We start from the raw sequence: 19131 nt of genomic DNA on the forward strand, positions 1-19131 counted from the left end.
TGTGAAGGTTTAGAACTCGCATCGTGCTTTATCAAGTCCAGAAGACCACAAAATGCTTCATGCTACATTCACACACACATTGATGCGCCGATGGTGGCAAGATACTGGAAAATGGCCACAGCTCCCTTGGGGCAGTCTGATAAGAGGAGAGGCTGCCGGGCACCAGAACCACTGGGCCCTCCGGTCATCACCCACAGGCAACGCGGGTGAAGTTTCTTGATCAAGATTAACTGGTAAGCCGTCCAGTATGAGGCAAATTTCTACCACCGTAGCCACCAACAATCATAAGATGACAATTGTGCTTTTTACCGCATCAAACATTTGGACCCCATTTATCCATGTATCCATGCCTCAGAAGGCTACAGACATGCAACCATACAGAAACTTTTTGACTTGAGTAGAAAAATGCTCATATCAGATTGCCTTACCTCCAGCTTCTGTAGGTGTGTGTGAAAAGTTTGAGTTTGCATGCAGAGCTGTGTGAGTGGCACAGTAGACTGTGGAAAGCCAGCATTATGTAAAACGCGACATCAATCAGTAGCCAGAAAGACGGAGTGTCAGCCTCCACGGCGGCCTCAAGGACGCTTTAAAAGGAAACTAAAAACATACTGAGCGTGTCTCTTGATGCCGCTGCCATGCGGCGCATTCGCTCACAGCTCAATCCTCTCCGTCGTTCTCTGTCTACGCCATGATGTGTTTGGTGGCAGGGTGTGCCTGGAGGCCCGCATATTTAAAAAAAAATAATAATAAAAATCCTCCTTTTAAACTGCTTTCCTTCAGCTCAAAGCACAAGTGCAAAGAGAGCAGGGAGAGACAGTGAGACAAAGACTGCTGGAGGCAAAGAAGCAGCTTCACAGAGAAGTGAAGGCCTGCAGTCTTCGTGCTCTTCCTCTCGTCTTCCCCTTTGCCTCTCTGCTCTTGTATTTCTCTTTAATATGCAGGGTATTTTTTTATTTATTGTCTAAAAGCACTTGTATTTCCACAATTTCGGGATTTTCTCTTTTTTTTCACACATTTTTGTTTAACATGTCTATTTTCTTAAGCTTCAGTTCAGGCATCTGTTCATACAGGTGCTGGCTTCGGCAAGTCAGAATGAATTCGCATGATGGATTTTCAGCTACATCCACCACCAATATGAATCCTGTCAGACAGAAGGTCTGACAGGGGCGTGGAAAAATATTCATGCTCTTCAACTTTTCTGCTTTTGTCACCTTTTGTTTGGAATTTCACTAATAAACATGAAGCAGTACATAACTATAAAGTGAGAAAAAGAATACACTTGTTTCTATTTAAAGGGGATGAATACAAATACATTTGTATTCATGAGTAGAAGTCACCTAACCGATAAAGTATATAAGTTATTCTAAGTAGGCTGTTGGGGCCCAGACTTTAACACGTTCATTCCAATCAATCACATAATTATATTGATTTTAACACAATAAATGTTTATAATTTTAAATAATTAGTCACTTTCATTGTTGCAAAATACACTGGTTCCTAGGGGAACCTTTGCGTTTTTGGTACGCTCGCAAATCTGACGCACAAGCAACATTCACAAATAGTGATTCGTGACTGGGGGTTCATTTTTGCTTCCCAAAAAAAACCTGATGGGTAAACGTCTTTGACTTTTGAAACTCTGAAATTTTGAGATCAACATCTAGAAGACATATTGAAATTTCTGAGTTTTTTTTTTTTAAGTATATTTTCAATTTTTGGAGCTCAGAAATTTCTGAGTTTTTGCCAGAAATGTGCTCCTCTTTCCCCCTCTTGCTTTACATACAATTGCATTAATACGACATTGGACAAATCTCCGGCTTATTCTCTCTTTGTCCCTGCAGGTGCCGTACGGGCCTCCAGCATCTTCCCCATCCTGAGTGTGATCCTTCTCTTCATGGGGGGGCTCTGCATCGCCGCCAGTGAGTTCTACAAGTCACGCCACAACATCATCCTCAGCGCCGGCATTCTGTTCGTCTCTGCAGGTACGCAGGGAGGAAGAGGAAGAGCAGTGGGGGAGGGGTGGTGACAGGAAAGGGAGGAAGGGACTGAAGGAGGACGAGTAACAGGCCAAGAGAAAATGCGAAATAAAGTTTGATGGTGCGAGGTGAAATGACATTCTTGAGAGTAATAATGAACTCCTTTAAAAGTTAGAATTTACGAGTGTAAAAGTGTGCTTGCTGGGAATTTACCGATGACCGTCAGTTTCCTGGCGATCGGCGTACGCATCACGGGCGCCTCAGGATGAAGCCATGGAGACGAGAGGGCAGCTTGGCGTTTTCGTGAAGACTTTGCGTCTAACTGCGTGCTACGTTTCTAGGCCGTGACCTACTGCGCTGCGCTACATAACGCAGTCGAGTTGAGAAGTCTGTGTTGCTCTGTGGTTTTTTGCTGCGTCTGTCTCTCTTTCTCAGCCTGTTGCTAGGCTCGGAGGAGGCCACTGGGATTGCACTCTAAAAATAAGGCGTCCCTGATACTCGTTTACTTTGATCCGTCTCAATCAGGCCTTCAACAAATGAGCGAAACAAGAATTAAAACAACCTCTTATTTCAAGCACTGTTCTTTAGCCAGGTTTGATTTGTCCTTTGGACTCCGGCACAGATTGAAAAGATTCACAAAGGATGTGAAACGAAACGTTTTGTTTGTCGTTTAAGCGCTTTAGAAATGAAGCGGTGCGGCGTGTTCTGCGCCATACCGCTGTATCAATCAATGTGTTGATTTACATTCCTGTAGAGAGAAGGTTCTGCCCGCTGAGATGCCGTCACCTCCTAAACGCGCTTCGTGCTCAATGAGATGCAAGGATAGAAACAATCCTAAAGTTAAAAACAACTCCATCTTCTTTCAAGAGTTCTTTTTAAATCATCCTTATTCTTCATTTTCCCATAAAATGTGCATTTTTCACATGAGCTTGAACATACAAGACGCAACGTAATTAGCTGCAAGTAAAGGGCAAAGACATATTTATAGGTCAGAGATGTTTAATATTGAGAAATAATACGTTTTACATTATAATCTTCTGCTCCTGCCAGGAACAAACAGTATGGTGATCGAGACAATTTCTGCTCAGATGTGTTTTCCACTGATAACCTCTCAGAGACAGTTTGGTTTAATTTGCCAAGGAATCATCTTTAATCAGCGTCACGCGATGTACATGTGGCCAAGTTGGCTAAAATAAGCGACTGTTCATCTGTAGTCACTTTGGCCGTTGTTAAAAATCGCACATTAAATGTAGTCCAATGTAATGGTGTAACTTAAGACAGGTGAGTCCTTTGCTTCACAGAACAGTTGTGTTAATGCTGAGATTCAATTACACGCGCACACACACACACACACACACACACACACACACACACAATCGCACGCACTGACTCTGTTCACGACTTGATATCTGAAACCCGTTGGTTGACGAAGGCGTTTTATTTCAGGTTATAAGCTTAAAAAGAGCTCTGCATACTTACACACGACACTTCTCACATTTCCATTTGGAAAACCTTAAACTTTACAGCTTTAAACTAGCTTGTGTTGATTTTTAGCGAAAGATTAGTAAGATTGTTGCATTGTGGCGAAATATGAAGAGTGTTTGAACATTTGCACAAAAACTAAATGCTAGAGCTGATTTTCTTTTTTGTTTTAGTCAGCTAGTGAATACTTAATATTCACTAGCTAATATTACGAGTGAATATTTAATATTGTGTTAGAAGAAAGTTTCACTTGTTAATGCCTCTCAAAAGTATAGCTGGACGTTCTGTAGCGGGGGTGCTCACACTTCTTCAGCATGCAAGATACTTGAAAAATGACAAGTCAAAACACCCACTACATGCTACAAAATTACTATTTATTCTTTTATTTATTTGTTTGTAGAATTTGTTTACAATTACATTGGGAATTCGTTATACGTTTTATTCCATATGAACGTGAAACGTTTTCGTCTTCTGACTTGGTCCAGCTTCCTCGCTCGCTTTTGTAACCTTTTTAAAATAAGTCCCTTCTTCTTATGTTATAATGCTGGTGTGCAGCAACTAAATGATCTTTACCACCACCAGCTGGTAAGCCTGTATATCAATCAGGATGGATGATAGACTGTCTATTTTTTATGCTATGTGATCTACCCACATTTCCTTGACGATCAACTTGTAGGTTGCAATCACCCTATTGAGCAACCCTCTTGTGCTGTCCACAGACATTCTGTAGCTTATGTTATTTTCTTAATTTTTCGGAATTTTATTGATTCAATATTTACTTCTCCTTCTCCTTTCCAGGACTGAGCAACATTATAGGAATCATTGTATATATATCAGCCAACGCCGGTGACCCTTCGAAGAGTGACTCCAAGAAGAACAGCTACTCGTACGGCTGGTCCTTCTACTTTGGCGCCCTCTCCTTCATCATGGCTGAAATGGTGGGTGTGCTAGCGGTGCACATGTTCATCGACCGCCACAGAGAGCTGCGAGTTGGCGCACGAGCCGCAGACTACCTCCAAGGTGCTGCCATCACGCGCATTCCGAGCTACCGTTACCGCTATCGGCGCCGCTCGCGCTCTTCGTCCCGCTCCACGGACCCCTCGCACTCTCGCGAGGCCTCGCCGGTGGGCCTGAAGGCCTTCGGGACGCTGCCTTCCACCGAGCTGTCTATGTACACGCTGCCCAAGGGCCAAACGGGCACCCCAACAGCGACCTATAACTCTACGGAAAGGGACCACAACTTCCTACAGGTCCACAACTGCGTTCAAAAGGACCTCAAAGACTCAGCGGCCAACCGGCGCACCACACCTGTATGAGAAAGAGGAAGGCGGACCATAGATTTTGGGGGAGAGTAGCAAATGAAAAATGCTGGAGTAAAGAGGGGGAGACAGAATTAGGGAAAGGGGGACACCGAGGGGCGGGAGTAACAGAGTTGAGGCTCTGAGCTCTTCAGAAGTCCTCAGAAAATCGTTGAGCTTCTGGTTAAAAGAAAAACAAGAAAAAATGTAAAGAAGTAAAATTAAATTAAAAAAAAAGAAACATGCATGATTTTCCTGTGAACAATGTTTAACAAGTTTTAAACATGTTTGAGGGGGTTGATAAATCAGGAGGGGGGTGTCTGGGGTCTGTGGCTGTCTCAGGGCTGTGGATCCATGGAGTGGTAGGCTGGGCCAGACTGCCTTCATGAAGGTTATTATGGGGTTTTTTCTCTTAAATTCCTAATCGAAATCTACTGGGCGCACAATTTGCCCCTTTGGCCCAGCCTATGAAACTGCCCTTGCACTGTCATATCACACGCCCTCTTACACACACACACACACGCCTACACACACACACACACCGTGTAGTCCCATACACCCCGCTCCTTCGTTGAGTTGGCGTTTCCTCTTGATTTCATTCTTTAATCGCATTAAACTGTGAACCTACTGCGGTTTGGGATTCAAGCAGGGAGCAATTCAGGCCGCATTAAAAAAAATTAAAAAAAAAAACAGAAAAAAAAGATAAATAAGTTACTACTGATTATTTATAAATATATAAATATATATGTTACTATATTATGATAGCCTTCCCTGGTGCAAAAAAAATTGTAAAGTAACTGAAGAGTTACTGTAGTAAAACTAAAGTCGTCATGCAAACTGAAACCAAGATGGAGGATTGAGCATGACTGGCTCTTCTGTTGGACTTCTGCCTATTCAATAGAAATTGGTTAGTATTAGACATTTTATCACATTTTCCATGATAATAAAATAATATATATAATAAAACAATTTGGAAGTCCACTAAAAAGAAAAAAAAACAACCCTGGCCGCCATATTTGTTCAGGGAAAGTTCACCTTACCCCTTCCCCCCAGTTGTCTTTTTTTCTTTTTGTTTTAATTTATTAATGTATCCGTTTATTTACTTATTTATTTTCGGCCCCTGGAAGGGGCGGCGAGGAGGTGAACTGTGGGGCGAGGGGAATCCGTTCCTCTGCAAACTTGAAGACGACTGTGGACAATGAAACGCCACTACTGCCAAAGACACAAGGTAGTGCGTGAGAGAACACAGCTACCAGCGAGCTGAAGTGAAGTGGCTCCAAAAAAAAAAAGAAATAAATAAAGGAAAAGAAACAGAAGTTATCAACTTACATGCATGCTGATCAAAAAATAAATAAATAAATAAAACAATCATCAAATCTGCTTTTAAGGAAACCTATCTTTTTGAACAATTAGACTATGGTACGAGTAAGGGCAGTGGAAAAATAGAAATAACTGTTACAGTACTGTGTCTCTTCCATTTTTCTTCCTGTTTTAGGGGTGGGGGCTTCAGGGCTTCGGAGTTGGGGGCTTTACTTTGCTTGGAACAAAAACAAAACTTTGGACAAACGTATCAAGGCTATTTTTAAGAGAGGAAGATCTTTGCCTTTTCATTTTGTTTTTGTTTCCACGATCAAGTTCAACTCAAATACAGCCTTAGTCTTTTATTTTTTTGTTTTGTTTTCCTTTCTTTATCTCGGTTCTCTTGCTTCTTTGGTTTAACATTGTGTTGTTGTAAATGGGAATATATATTTAAAAAAAGAAAAAAAAAAAAAAAAAAAACGTCTTAACATCTTTCAGGGTGCCAAAACTGAAGGATTCTGAACTTGGATGCTTCAAGTCCTGATGACGAATAAAAATTCACCCCTCCCCTGTAAGAACCTGAATGAGTGTGTTGTTTATATGTGCTCAAAAAAGAGAGAGAAAAAATACAAAATATTTACATTTTTATTTCATCTGCGTTAGTCTTTACTTTGCTAGGTGGGTGGCGCTTGCACAGCAGGACTCTTATTCGTCCAAATGTGATTCTGTGACTAAGTTGGGAGCTGATAGATGTTAAGCAGCAAATTTTCAAAATAAAGCGCAGCAGGTTTGGACACAACCAGATCAGTCAAGGTGTGTAACAGCAAACCTGCTGAAAGTGTGGAACGCCTGCGCTTTAAAAACTGAGGTTTAAGTCGTCACGTTTCTTAAAAGTGTTCGTTTCTAACGCGCTGCGGTGAAACGCAGATCCTCAACTATCAAAAACATTTTGACAAGACTCTTCCATGTATCATGCGTCTGCTCCTCAGCATGAGTTTAGCTTCTGAAAACATGGCTGCTGGCAAGCGGAGCGGAGACCAATGCCGCCAATGCAGGAAATGGACTTCCGTGCAGGGCATTCTGGGTAAATAAAACCCAAACAATGGTCTTTTACCAACGACAAGAGAAATCGTACAACCTCTAACGTCGGACACGAGTCCATTTTTGTTCACATTTCTCAGAGAAGGATTTTGCGCTCTGCGGCTCTTTCGGAGGTTTTTGTGTCAATTCCTTTAAGAGGTCTTTGTGCGGCGCCACCACAGGCGGGGAGGGTAATAGGTTTTTCACATGGTTTGGTTTGTTTGACACAGTGCAGTGTTGAAGTGAACCACAGCAGCTGAAAATACAACAAATGTAGCTTTCGTCCCCATTGGAACCAACTCTTCCAGACGATCAGGTGTGGAAACATGAACACATCAGCAGTGATTAGAAAGTCCAAAGGAGGGAGAAACAAACGCAGGAACTTTTAATTATTATTAAAGAAGAGGTTTAACGTGTGTTCTTGCTTCAGATGGATTAGTCCTGACTTTTGCTAAAAGATGATCTCCTTGTTTTTCAGCTCATAGGTCTGTTCCTGACCTTTGAGCTGCAAAATGTGCTTATCTTGTGGCTCGGTGCGCCAGCTGGGTCAGCTGTCAGTCAGAGCGACCCACCCAAAAGGTTTGGACAAGAATGGACATACATGCAGGCTTCTCTAACAGCCGCCCGTCACATTAGGATTTCTGTTTGTCCGGGTTCTCGCTCACTCAGCGAAATTTGAATGAAACGGCTCAGTCTCTCTCAAGTGACATGGTGATTTTAAGCTTCAGGAACCAGCTTCTGGGAGGATTTTTAATTTTTTTTATTATAATATTTTGCTGTGGAAATATAACTATTCAACATCAGCCCCACTATCCTGCGTGGATCTTTTCAGCCATTTCTTTCTCCATCTGTCGCCACCTTTTCTCCTCTCTCTCTGTTTCTCCCTCGGTGTCCTCCCCTAGTGTGAAGATCAGAGAGGCTGCCATGTCTCTGCAGCACTGCTGTGATCACCGTGGGGAGGCCATGGAGGTGTGAGTGGGAAGGAGGAAAGCGAGGAGGGTCCGGGGCGCCCGACCGAAACGGTGCCACACTGCCTCCGTCTGGCACGGAGGGATCCCGGTGACTGGAGCAGCCTTTGCTCCAGGAGGATTAGGTTGCATAATTCTTCCGCATAACAGAAAAAAGTGGAGAAAAAAAAAAAAAAACGTGCCCACAACCCCTTCAACTGGGACACGATTCTTCTTCTTTTGCTGGGATTCAAATGAGAGAATGGAGCTGATTTAGCAACAGATTTTATGTGGTTATAAAGAAACAGCAAAAGTATTCAAACAACAAATATAACTGAGTTCTAATTGGCTGATGATGCATAGATGATACTATGACGACTTCAACCTCAAAGTCTGTTACAGTCAACAGGTCATGCTGTGTTTTACGAGGTCAAAAGTTCAAAGCTGGAATAACAGAAACAGTATGAAAGCAACTGATATATTTCTCTACATGCCACAGAGTCATTTGAATGCAGTCGCTGTTGTTTTATTCTTTATAGTTGCTACTTAATTTATTCTCCAATGGCAAACGGCAATTAAATTAATCTTCTTTGTTGTCGTGCTTGTGAGACTGGAGGTATTAAAGCTAATTATTGCATTCTCTGGTTGAGTCAGAGGGATGGCAGATTTTTTTTTTACATTTTTTTACCCCTTTTCTTGTTTTAGGAACAGCTGTTGTTTCCTTCCACACCTGCAATTAGCCAGCTTTTTAGGTCAGGGACTGTTTGGGGCTATAGAACAAGCTGTGCTGGGTACACACACACACACACACACACACACACACACACACACACCAACACAGAAACAGAAAACTAGAAAAAAAAAAAAAAAAAAGTCCACGGTTAAGGTCAGTTCAACAAACTGCAGCGTTCATTTTAGACTTATTTCTACTGCTCTGACATGACGATATAAGCTGATGTGGTGATCCGTCAAAGTTTTGGATCTATGTCACCCCTCATTTATTCATTTAATAACGTGCGTGATGCAGAGACACACACAAAGCCCTTCATTTAAAATGAAACGTGTCAAGACGTCATCTGCGAGTTATTTCCAGTCGGTTTGGTAAAACTGAAACTGTTGGCGTTAAGCTTGAATTTTATTTTTCGTAAGACCAATCCAACGCCGTGAAATCGTCAACGGAACGACTGACGTAGCATTCGTGCTCATCGGGAAACCTTGACGGTTTCATTTATCAGGCTTGATGAATGGCATCAAATTTAATCGTCGTCATCACACAAGGCCAAAAGCTATTTGCTTGTGATGAGAAACCAAATGAAAAGATGCACACCTTCACTTGTGCATTACTAAAAACAGAAAAAGAGATTTTGATGTATTAACACTGACTTGAATAATCTGTCATCACTTTGTACTAAAAGGGTTAGAGTTAACATTTATGTGTGACAAGCTGACAAATTAGAAACCACAAAGGAGACGTCACAGAGCATGAATGCTATTTATTGCAAAGAGACGGATACGTTTCGGGGGGAAACTTGCAGAAAACTTTGGTGAAAATGACCTGACCTAAGCAGTTCTGTTTTCTTTGACCAAGTGTTTCAATATCTGTGGATATGAACAGGCTTCTCCCAAAGCAATAAGCAACAGCCCACACTCTGTCTTGTGAAATTATTAAGTTTTGCTCCCAGGATATATGCTACCACTAGAACGCTGGAATTGCAACTGAGGTTCAAAGAATGAAAATCTGGAAAGACATAGAGCTTGTTGTAGTTCAGTGGATCTATGTATGTATTTGCAAAGTCTTTTAGTTCACGTATTTTGTTTCAACTGCCTGGACGCTTATAAAGTCGGCACTCAAGAAAGATCCGTTTCAAGTGGACATTTAATCGTTACTGGTTGCTAAATGAGATCAACACAGCCTCCTATGAATGTAGTGATGCCATAATAGAGGCAGTAACTTTAAAAACAACTCTTGTGAGCTTTACGTAATGTCATATTGTTTTTCCCTCAACAAAAATGTACCTAGAGGGGGCGCTGTGGTGGCGCAGGAGCAACTGCACCACCCATTTACTGAGGCCATAATCTTCAGCATTCATAAATAAGTCGAAGGTTCAATTCCCGTCCAGGATGTCTTAGCCCGTCAGAGGCCCAATTTCATAACCTTAAATAGTGAAGTCAAACTTCTTTTACGTCATGTTTGATATCATTTTCATAACTGAAGGAAACATAGTTACTTGATAGTCCTATAAAATTATACTGTGTTGCTGGAAAACATTATTTTGTCTCACACAAAATGTCAGACACGTCTTTTTTTGCTTTTTTTTTGTAGTTTGAAAATAATTATTCCATTCATTAATGAAGTTTGTACCTTTGCCAGCCATTTTATTAGCCACAGAAGTTTGATTCCTTGCTTGTGAAAAAAAAAGTGAATAAATAAGTCACATTCTGCCTTAGTTGTGGTCAAATGAGATGACATACTAACATCCGCTCATAAAAAAAAAAACATGAGCCCTTCAAATAAATTGATTAATACTATGAGAAATATGGTGTATTGTGTAATATAACATAATGTGATTAAAAAAAAAAAACAACTAAAAGCAATGTGCCTGGCCTGAGCTGATCATGGCCTCATTTGAGAGGTGGCAGCTGGTCTGAAAGGCAGAGACAACAAGGACATGGCTGTGACCTGGTTTGAATGGGAGGGCGCTAATTAGGATGGTGATTACTGGTTGCTAGTGCCACACCGGGGACAGGACCAAAAAAAAAAAAAGAGAGAGAAATATATAACACACATGTGTATTTGACAGCCTGGAGTAGAGGGCTTAACAGCACAACAAAAGAGCCAGCAGAATACATAGGAGTTTCATAAAAAATAAAAAGAGGAAGAATATTATTTAAATCCAATTCAAGTAAAAAACACAATGCTGATATGTAATGAATTGTGTCAACCAAAACTGGGAACAGCTAAGTGGAGCGGCGCAGAGAAAGGAGGAGGTGCTGTGAAGCTGCAGTATGACTTTTATACAAAACATTTTGTTTTCACATGGGTTGAAACTGTCTCTGCGTCATTACAGTATGGCATGAGACAGGTAATCTGTGAAAAACTTGAAATTGTCTGCCTTCTCCAGCCTATCAGAGCCAGGGGGTGGGTCTTAGCGATGTCAATCGCAACTTCATGTGGCGCTGCTCGTCCTCCCCCCTCCTCCCTGTCCAGGCCCTCCACTGCTCTGCAGCTAGCGTAGCCTGTCATGAGCGCGCAGTCTAGTTAGCAAATTGTGTAAACACAGTTTTTCTGTAACAGTAAGTTGTTTCTCCGCCATCAGAACTTTTAGCAGCAAGTTGACTGACAGCACTAAGCCCCGCCTACTGGCTGTGATTGGTTGTGTTTTTGATGAATTTCCTAACACAGCAATAGTAGCTCAGTGAGGAGGTGGAGGAGAATGATCTTTTCACAAATTGATTGTCTCATAACAAACTGTCACAACATCGGATAAGATTAAACAAATGTGGAAAAGATATTTTTTAATAAAAGTTAAATACTGCAGCTTTATTTTTTTTTACTGTAGAATGAGTTGCAGTTTTGAAAACGATCACTACTGTGAAAACAGACCTTACCATCCAACGATGAATCAAGACACCACTTGCTCCTCATTTAGTCCTTTATTTAAAACCAAAACAATCAGAAAGCCTTTCAGTATCCTTGTCAGAAAATTCTATTTTCCACAGCGATTCGTTCGCAGTGGTTCGTCTCGAACTGCTGTAAGCTCTGTGGTGAAGGACGAGGAGTCTAGCCCGGCCCGAGGTTCTGCATGATCTCACGCTGCTCCTGGTAGAGAGAATAGAAGGACTGCGCTAAGCTGAGGAGGGGGGCGTCGCAGCGGACCATCTCTTTCTGGAAGACATCAGCGCGATCACAATGAGATGCTGCTCACATGTCGCTGGTGGGTTTGAGGAACAATTCATTATCAGGCTATTAACAGGATGAAGCGTTTTCAGCTAAACTCACAGCTGATGTCTCGTGGTACTCCAGCCCCTTGCTTTGGGCCCACTCCTCGGCCACGGACGCCTGCACTTCCCTTCTAGCTGACAGATCCGACTTGTTGCCCACGAGAACACCTGGGAGGTCCACATTTACACACGTATTTAGCGACTTTTGAGACAGAACAAAAATAAATACATAATCGGAATCGGCTTTTAAACGATCGACGATTGGCCAGAAAACTGCAATCTAGTTTTTAAACATACATGCAGTCATATTCAACACATTAGAATATGCGTGGTCCGATGTAATATTTTAATTTTAAATGTCTTGGTTACGTTTGAAAACCTCAGTCTGTGTATAATTCAACAAATTGCGAGTTGAGTTACTGAAATGAATGAACTTTTCAACCTTAAATTTATTGAATACTGTTGCGTTTCTTGAGTTAAAAAAAGTTTTCAAAGTTGACAGGAAATTTGAAAATATCACTTGATAATTTTGTGTTAATGAAAGATTAATACTTGAAGAACAACTATAAAGTCTTAAAAATGTAAACATAAAGAAAAAACTTCAATAAATAAGCAATGCTGAGCCTGGAGGCCCGCCAGGCTGATAATATACTGGGGGAAACCCACACTGTACATTTATGCTCGCCTGTTTTTGCCCCTGAATGACTTCGGTACACAAATAATCAAAATTACCTCAATAATTTCATCCATAACTTTGTTTTTTCTTTTAGGTTTTTAGAAAAAATTAAACATGATTAAATGATGGGGTGGGGAGAGTCGTTTTTTTTTTTTTACTTAAATCAACCAAAGGTAAAAAAGAAAAAAGTTGTCCAGTGGCATCTTGAAGTTGTTAAAATGAATTAATGTACTTAAAATATTGCGTTATTGTCCAGTTCTTGCTATGTTACTGAAAAACTCAATTATGATTAAAACAAGAAGAAAGTATGAATGTTGATTTAGAAAGCTATAAGCTATAAGATGACCTGTGTTTTTATATCGAATTCTAGGTTTGTCACAAATGAACCTCATTTTTGGTCCTCGTTCTCTTACCTGGCACACGGAGGCCTTTGCAGTGGGCCTGGACTCTTTCCATCCAACATGTGCAGTTAGCAAAAGACTGCTCATTGGTCAAATCGAACACCAGACACAGCAAAGATGGCTCCCCCCACTGCAGAAGGCAAGGTGATTGCAGAGGCGTCACACCCGTTTCATTTGTTCTAATTCTGCGACATTAGCAGACAGTAAAGCAGCTCCAGACGGAGAACCTTGTTAGTTTCATGCAAATGGAAACAGAGGAACCCAGAGCAGCTTCTGACCATTTTCTCGCAGCCCTCCACTAGCGTCTCCTTCCCCGCCGAGTCTAAGATATAGAGCTCCTGGAAAGAGAAGGAAAGGGAGAAAAGGACGGCACAGGTGTTACCCACAGAGATTTAGTCAAATTACACGATTAAACACTCCTTTCTCTGTGGCAAGGAGATGCATCTTCCCCTACTCCTCGGCCATATTGCTTAGTGAATACTGATAAGGACCTAACAATGTTACATGTCTGGCGAAACTTTTTCTCTGTGAGTGATGGTTTCTGGTTCTCCGTTTCCAGTCCCCCTGTGATTTTTTTAAATCTTTTGTTTAGAGAGTTTTAAAACAGATAAGAGCCCTGAACAATGCTTGGCTAGCTATTCCATTTTGTGCAGATAAGCCTAAATCCTACCACAGATTAATCTACTTGCTTATTTGTCTCTAAATCTGCTGTAATTCAGGATACTTACTACCAAAAGTTGCCTCTGCTGAATTCTAACCGCAACTAGCAAATAGATTGCCTAATTAAAACAAATAAAATAAAATACTATGCGTTTTTTTATTACTTTATTTATCTTTTCAAGCATTTGTAGTTGAAAGCGGCTGTAGCTCATTGTTCTTCTGATATTCAAGCTCTGTGTTGTGGATGATTTCAACATTAACAGACATCCAATGCGTTCACTGACGTCCAGCAATTTGCTAAGAACACATTGTAGAGGGTTTGCTTCTATATCTCCGAAATTATCCAATTTTATTCAATTTAGCATCACTTTTGAGTTCAAAAATATTATGCTTTTGATTAAGAAGTGCTGGCAAAACTCCCACTTTCACTTGCTTTGATTCTCTTTGGTCAACAACAAAAAAGAGCCTTCAGATCAGGCGCCGAGGGTTTGGTTACGAAGAGCGATCCGTCTGAGCCACGTTTAATAAACTACAGCTACAACAAAGTATAGTCAGCCTAATAAGAGAAAAAGTAATGAGCTATTACTGTGGGCATAAAGTGAATGAATACTAAATGAGGTTCTTGTTGCTCTTATTTAATTCTGCATTTTACTACATGTACTGCAGTAACTGTGATATTGAAGTTTTATCAACGTTGTAGCTCACTATGAAAAAAGGTAATCTTGAATTCAGTTACGCAGACAAATAATTACTTCCAAAAGAATGACCATGAACTTTCATTGACTTACCACAGAGTCGTTGGTCTCTGGTATGTTGATACATTTCATCACTAGCTCCACTCCCGTTGTCTGGCAAACACAAAAAACAACAACATTTTGTCACATCACATGTGGCTTCGTTCAAATGAATTTATCAGTTTACAACTACATTATGCTTATGTACAAACAAGAGAGTAAATGAGTTGCGCACACAGCATCACAACAAACTGTCCGTGGTGATTTATGGCTCATGCCAACACAGAGACGTCACCAATTTGCTGCTCGACTTGGCTTGAATGCAAATTCACTGCCTACCTTGATGCTGATGGTGTTATTTTTCTCTCCTATAGAGAGTTACGTTATTCAGCCACGTCGCCCAGCCATAGATTCAATGACTAGACTTAAAAAGACGGACTTCAATCAAATTCCATCTTCCTCCAGACTGATAAGGCACCCTGCTATAACTGTTCCAGGAGTTTATCTTCAGAGAAAATTGTTGATTAGCCATTAGAGTTGACCTTGGAGAAGTAAATTTCTAGGTTTCCTCGCATCAGCATCTAATTCTAAATTGATTTCATCTCTGCACCTTGTACTTAACTAAGCATGTCAAATGCAAGAGGCTGAAATCTGCAAACACCCACGCGTACCTTTCACAGTCGATGCTTCTGCGAAATACAAACACACACAGCTTCGGATCAACATTTACCTGATTTATACACAGTCACAGTTCATAACAAGGTTCCGCTGGTACGCATACGCACACACTGAACATGCTGCAGTCCCACCAGAGACCGGTCTAATGAGCTGGCGTGATGCATAGGAAGCTTCTTGCTGGAATGTCAATGAGGGCCTATTAGCAACAAATAAGCTTGGAATATTGCTACCAGGCTGTCTGACATTTTCAAAGGAGGACGTGAGCAGAATGGCAGGCCGGCATCAGCCGCCATTCAACATCAAAAGTTGAACAATCCGAAGGATGATTAAGATGAACTATCTGCAGCATTAGCCTGTTTGTAGCGTTAGTTCTAAATCGAGAAACACACTTTTTGTTTTTTCCACCAGAAATTTTATTTTTATGACACAAATACTACGTTGGTATGAATTTATTTTCTAAATTCAACCAATGTAGCGCATATAGTTGGTGCTTGATCTGTGGTTGTCACTGTTAAAGCTACGTAAATTTGTTGAAAGTTATTACTGACATGATCTCAAGAGATCTGATTCGCTAACACTATTTCTGGATAAATCAGATTTCTGCAAAAACTCTGGATGGCTCACGTTGATGATTACCATAAGATACCATTTTTGTGTTTGTCTGAAACTTTACATTTACAAGCATATCCTCATTTGGTGTTTATTCTTTTTTTTTTTAGGTGATAACCTACTGGACAGAATTCGGTTGCATTATAAATTTGCGGTTATAACATCAAAACGTCCAACAGTGCTGCTGCACCTGCAGGATTTCCAGAATCCTGCAGTATTAATTATCGACAATCTTGTCCCCTCAGAACACCAATAGTGCTGAAGTAGCAAGGCCAGAATAAACACACACACGCACACACACACACACACACACAGTAACTCTTGGCTTTTTATGAAGTGAAAATAGTCTCAAAATATCTGTACAAATACTTTTACACATGCCCAGATATTTTGAGACTATTTTCACTCCATAGATATTTCCACCCTTGTATTTTCCAACCTGTTTAGTTTAATGATACACTAAGCAAACATTAATTTATTTTGAAAGAAATTAATGAGGGGAACATTCCTTGCATATGCTTTATACTCTCTAGTCACGCAATAAAGGCGTGACGAAAATAAAGTTTCACTCCTACTGTTTGATCTGGTCTTTACTGGCTTATAAAGTTTGCTAAATCTAAATATATATCAGTTGAATATATCCTATTTCTTTTGGTTTATTTGTTTTTAACTGCAGCTTTGTAATCATTTACAGATCATATTGACCCACTGCACAACATCTGAAATGACATAAAATGATGTAACGTATAACCTGTCACTACTACTAATGATATTGTACTTGTTCGTCAATTAGCTTCTGTCAGTAAAATTCATTAATATGCAACAAATTTAATCAAGAACAATGTAAAGAATTTCAAGAAAAATCTATAGTCATGGATCAACCTGTTGTGATCAGTTGTAGCTGAAATTGAGATGTTACATCTGATTAACTTCAGAAACTAATTGCAACTTACTAAACCAAGGCTTTTAAAATCATCCAGCAATGAAAGCCACAGTTTTCAGAGTCAGATTAATAGTTTAGTTTCATCCTTTAAATGTGGGCTCTCAAAAAGCACATTATGTACTTTATGTACTACAAAGACCAGTACTATTGGTGATGAAAGCTCTCCGGACTCGTTTGCTGATGACATGATGTGACATGATTAACATTTTTGCAATTTGCTCTCACCAAGCTATAGTTCTTCTGGAACAGAGATCCGTCATTGTAGAAGATGTGAGAAAGGGAACTTTTCCCCACTGCTGCATCGCCTGTACACACAGGAATAAAAAAATGGACTTTATTTAAACTACATTGTCAATCATGATTTTTTTTATGTTTTAGTTAACATAGATAAATATTCGCTAAATTATTTAGTTGTGTTTTATACATTAAATTACTATAACAGATGGATTGTTTCAATCGTCTTTTCAGATGTGAGGCTATCAGGTTAAGGGTGATAAGCAATTATCCTTGGCTAAATCGGGACAAAACAGATGTTTTTAAATAGTGATGTTTCAGTAAAACTTGGAAAGTTGGGCACAAATCTTTCAGGTCGACTTAAATTTTGTTTTATGTTTTTGCTATTTACATCGCATGACAAAAATACTATCCAAAACACATTTGATCACCTAAACAATTGCTGCTGCATTTGTAGCTGTACATCTGAAAACTGACTTTACTGTCTTTTAAAATTTTTACTGTCCTGCAGGCCATTTTTCATGCATTTTTCATACTGTGTATGAAATTTTTTTTTTGAAAAGGTGGAATGATGGATTGTGACGATAAACATTACATGTAGCTGGCTGAGAGTCCAACATCATTTCCCGGAAAGTTTTCAGCTGCATTTAACCAGCAAATTGGAGGAACAGCAAACCGTAGCTAATATATGACAACACGTAGATAAATACACGGATGTCATCTGAGCTTTAGGTTGCATTTAATGAAGGTGAAGCAGATGCTTGCCTGTTCATTAGCTTCTAGCCCCTATGTGAGGGGGCTAAGACAGCATAAATTCGCAGTTAAACGTCCACAAACCTTACCGAGAAGCAGACATCTTGCCCTCAACTTCACCATCACACGGCGTACATTCGAAACCTCGTGAGAAATATGTTAAGGGTCTGTTAATAAATTAAATAGCATTCCTGCTAGCAACTTTAATCTTCCATTCGCCTCGGCAACATGGACAAAACTCGTTTCCTAGCAACTGTTCCCGACAGTCATTGGTCCAATCAGCCAGCACGTAAGTGGCTATATCATGTTCCCATTGGCTATTTGTGATGACATGGCATGGTTCCCCTGAGGAGGTCTTGTAAGGCAGAGCTTTTCGTAAACAGAGAAGAAGAAAAGCATATCAAACTTTTCCGTGCGGCTGAGGTTCCGGCATCTCCGTGTATGCTAACCAGCTAACCAAGTGTTGTAGATATGGGCTGTTTTAAAGGAAGTATGCAAAAAGCAGTATAGAGGGAGAATTCCATATTGAAGCAAAGTGTAATATGACCACTAGAGGGCAGAAAATGCACCATAAATCACCCAATTATACTGAGATGCATACATTTACTTTTGCCTTTTTAATGTGGTGTGATTTAAATAGGCATATAGAAAACAGTTGTTTTCTATGTGTTTCGAACGTAACCGGTGTGACGTCATCCCTGGGGAACGGGCGCTTTGAATTCGAGCAACCTAAAGCAGCGCGTGACTTTCTTGTGATCCTGTGAGGATATGGCAAGCCTTTTTTTTTTACATAAATTCGGTTTCGTCTGACTAATAATTACGTTCTAGATATCTAAAAATCCATTTTGACGAGACAAAACTACATTTTGACTATCCGGAATGGTAATTTAAGATTTTAGATATCTGAATTAAGAATGACATAGAAGCCTCTTTTTGCTGTCCAAACAGTTGCCTGCAGAATTTTATGTTTCCTGCACAAAAATGTCAGTAAATGCCACAAATCAGACAGAGCTCGGCAATGTTGGAAATGCAAAGAACGCAAAACTTTATAAACTATAAGACTGCTAATGATATCTGCCAAAAAAAAAAAATCCTGTTTATTCATTTCCGACGAACCAAATGTACTTAAAAATAGCTTTGAAAAGCTAAAATTGTCAATCCATTTTCAACATGAAGAGGTGAATTTTCAAACCTCTTTTTTCGTGTTTCTTTCAAATTGCCACGTAAATCAGAGACGCTTTAACTAGACAAAATGCTAATTCAAGATATGTCATTTTGACCAGTCAAAATTATAACTCAAGATATCTCCAATTTAGTTTTGTCCAGTCATTATTTACTTTTAAGATATCTATAATTTCCACTAGTCAAAACTACATTTCTCCTATCCAAAGATACATTTAAGATATCTTGAATTATGGACTA

At 40.1% G+C, this 19131-nt stretch overlaps 2 protein-coding genes across 3 annotated transcripts in view; one reads left to right on the forward strand and one right to left on the reverse strand.

Annotated features, from left to right (window-relative positions):
• LOC129366914 (voltage-dependent calcium channel gamma-2 subunit-like) overlaps nt 1–6636 on the forward strand; it is a 63685-nt gene extending 57049 nt beyond the window's left edge. Inside the window, exons 3-4 of the mRNA XM_055041015.1 lie at nt 1839–1979; nt 4254–6636. Coding sequence (XP_054896990.1) covers nt 1839–1979; nt 4254–4771 — 659 coding nt within the window. The 3' untranslated portion in view covers nt 4772–6636. The remainder of the gene's footprint in view (nt 1–1838; nt 1980–4253) is intronic.
• A 5078-nt stretch (nt 6637–11714) lies between these two features.
• On the reverse strand, nt 11715–17966 carry ift27 (intraflagellar transport 27 homolog (Chlamydomonas)). Of its 2 annotated transcripts, none has more exons than XM_055041017.1 (7): nt 17799–17966; nt 16948–17027; nt 14547–14606; nt 13377–13436; nt 13111–13228; nt 12080–12189; nt 11715–11965 (listed from the first exon to the last, which is right to left on the reverse strand). In XM_055041017.1, the coding sequence occupies exons 1-7, from the start codon at nt 17830–17832 to the stop codon at nt 11861–11863; spliced, it is 567 nt and encodes a 188-aa protein (XP_054896992.1). In that variant the 5' UTR covers nt 17833–17966; the 3' UTR covers nt 11715–11860. The 2 variants fall into 2 exon arrangements, with proteins under 2 accessions (XP_054896992.1, XP_054896991.1); XM_055041016.1 differs by having other exon boundaries at nt 13326–13436.
• Between the last annotated feature and the right edge of the window lie 1165 nt (nt 17967–19131).

The sequence above is a fragment of the Poeciliopsis prolifica genome, unplaced genomic scaffold (assembly GCF_027474105.1).
Source record: "Poeciliopsis prolifica strain line A6 unplaced genomic scaffold, Auburn_PproV2 SCAFFOLD016, whole genome shotgun sequence".
NCBI lineage: Eukaryota > Metazoa > Chordata > Actinopteri > Cyprinodontiformes > Poeciliidae > Poeciliopsis > Poeciliopsis prolifica.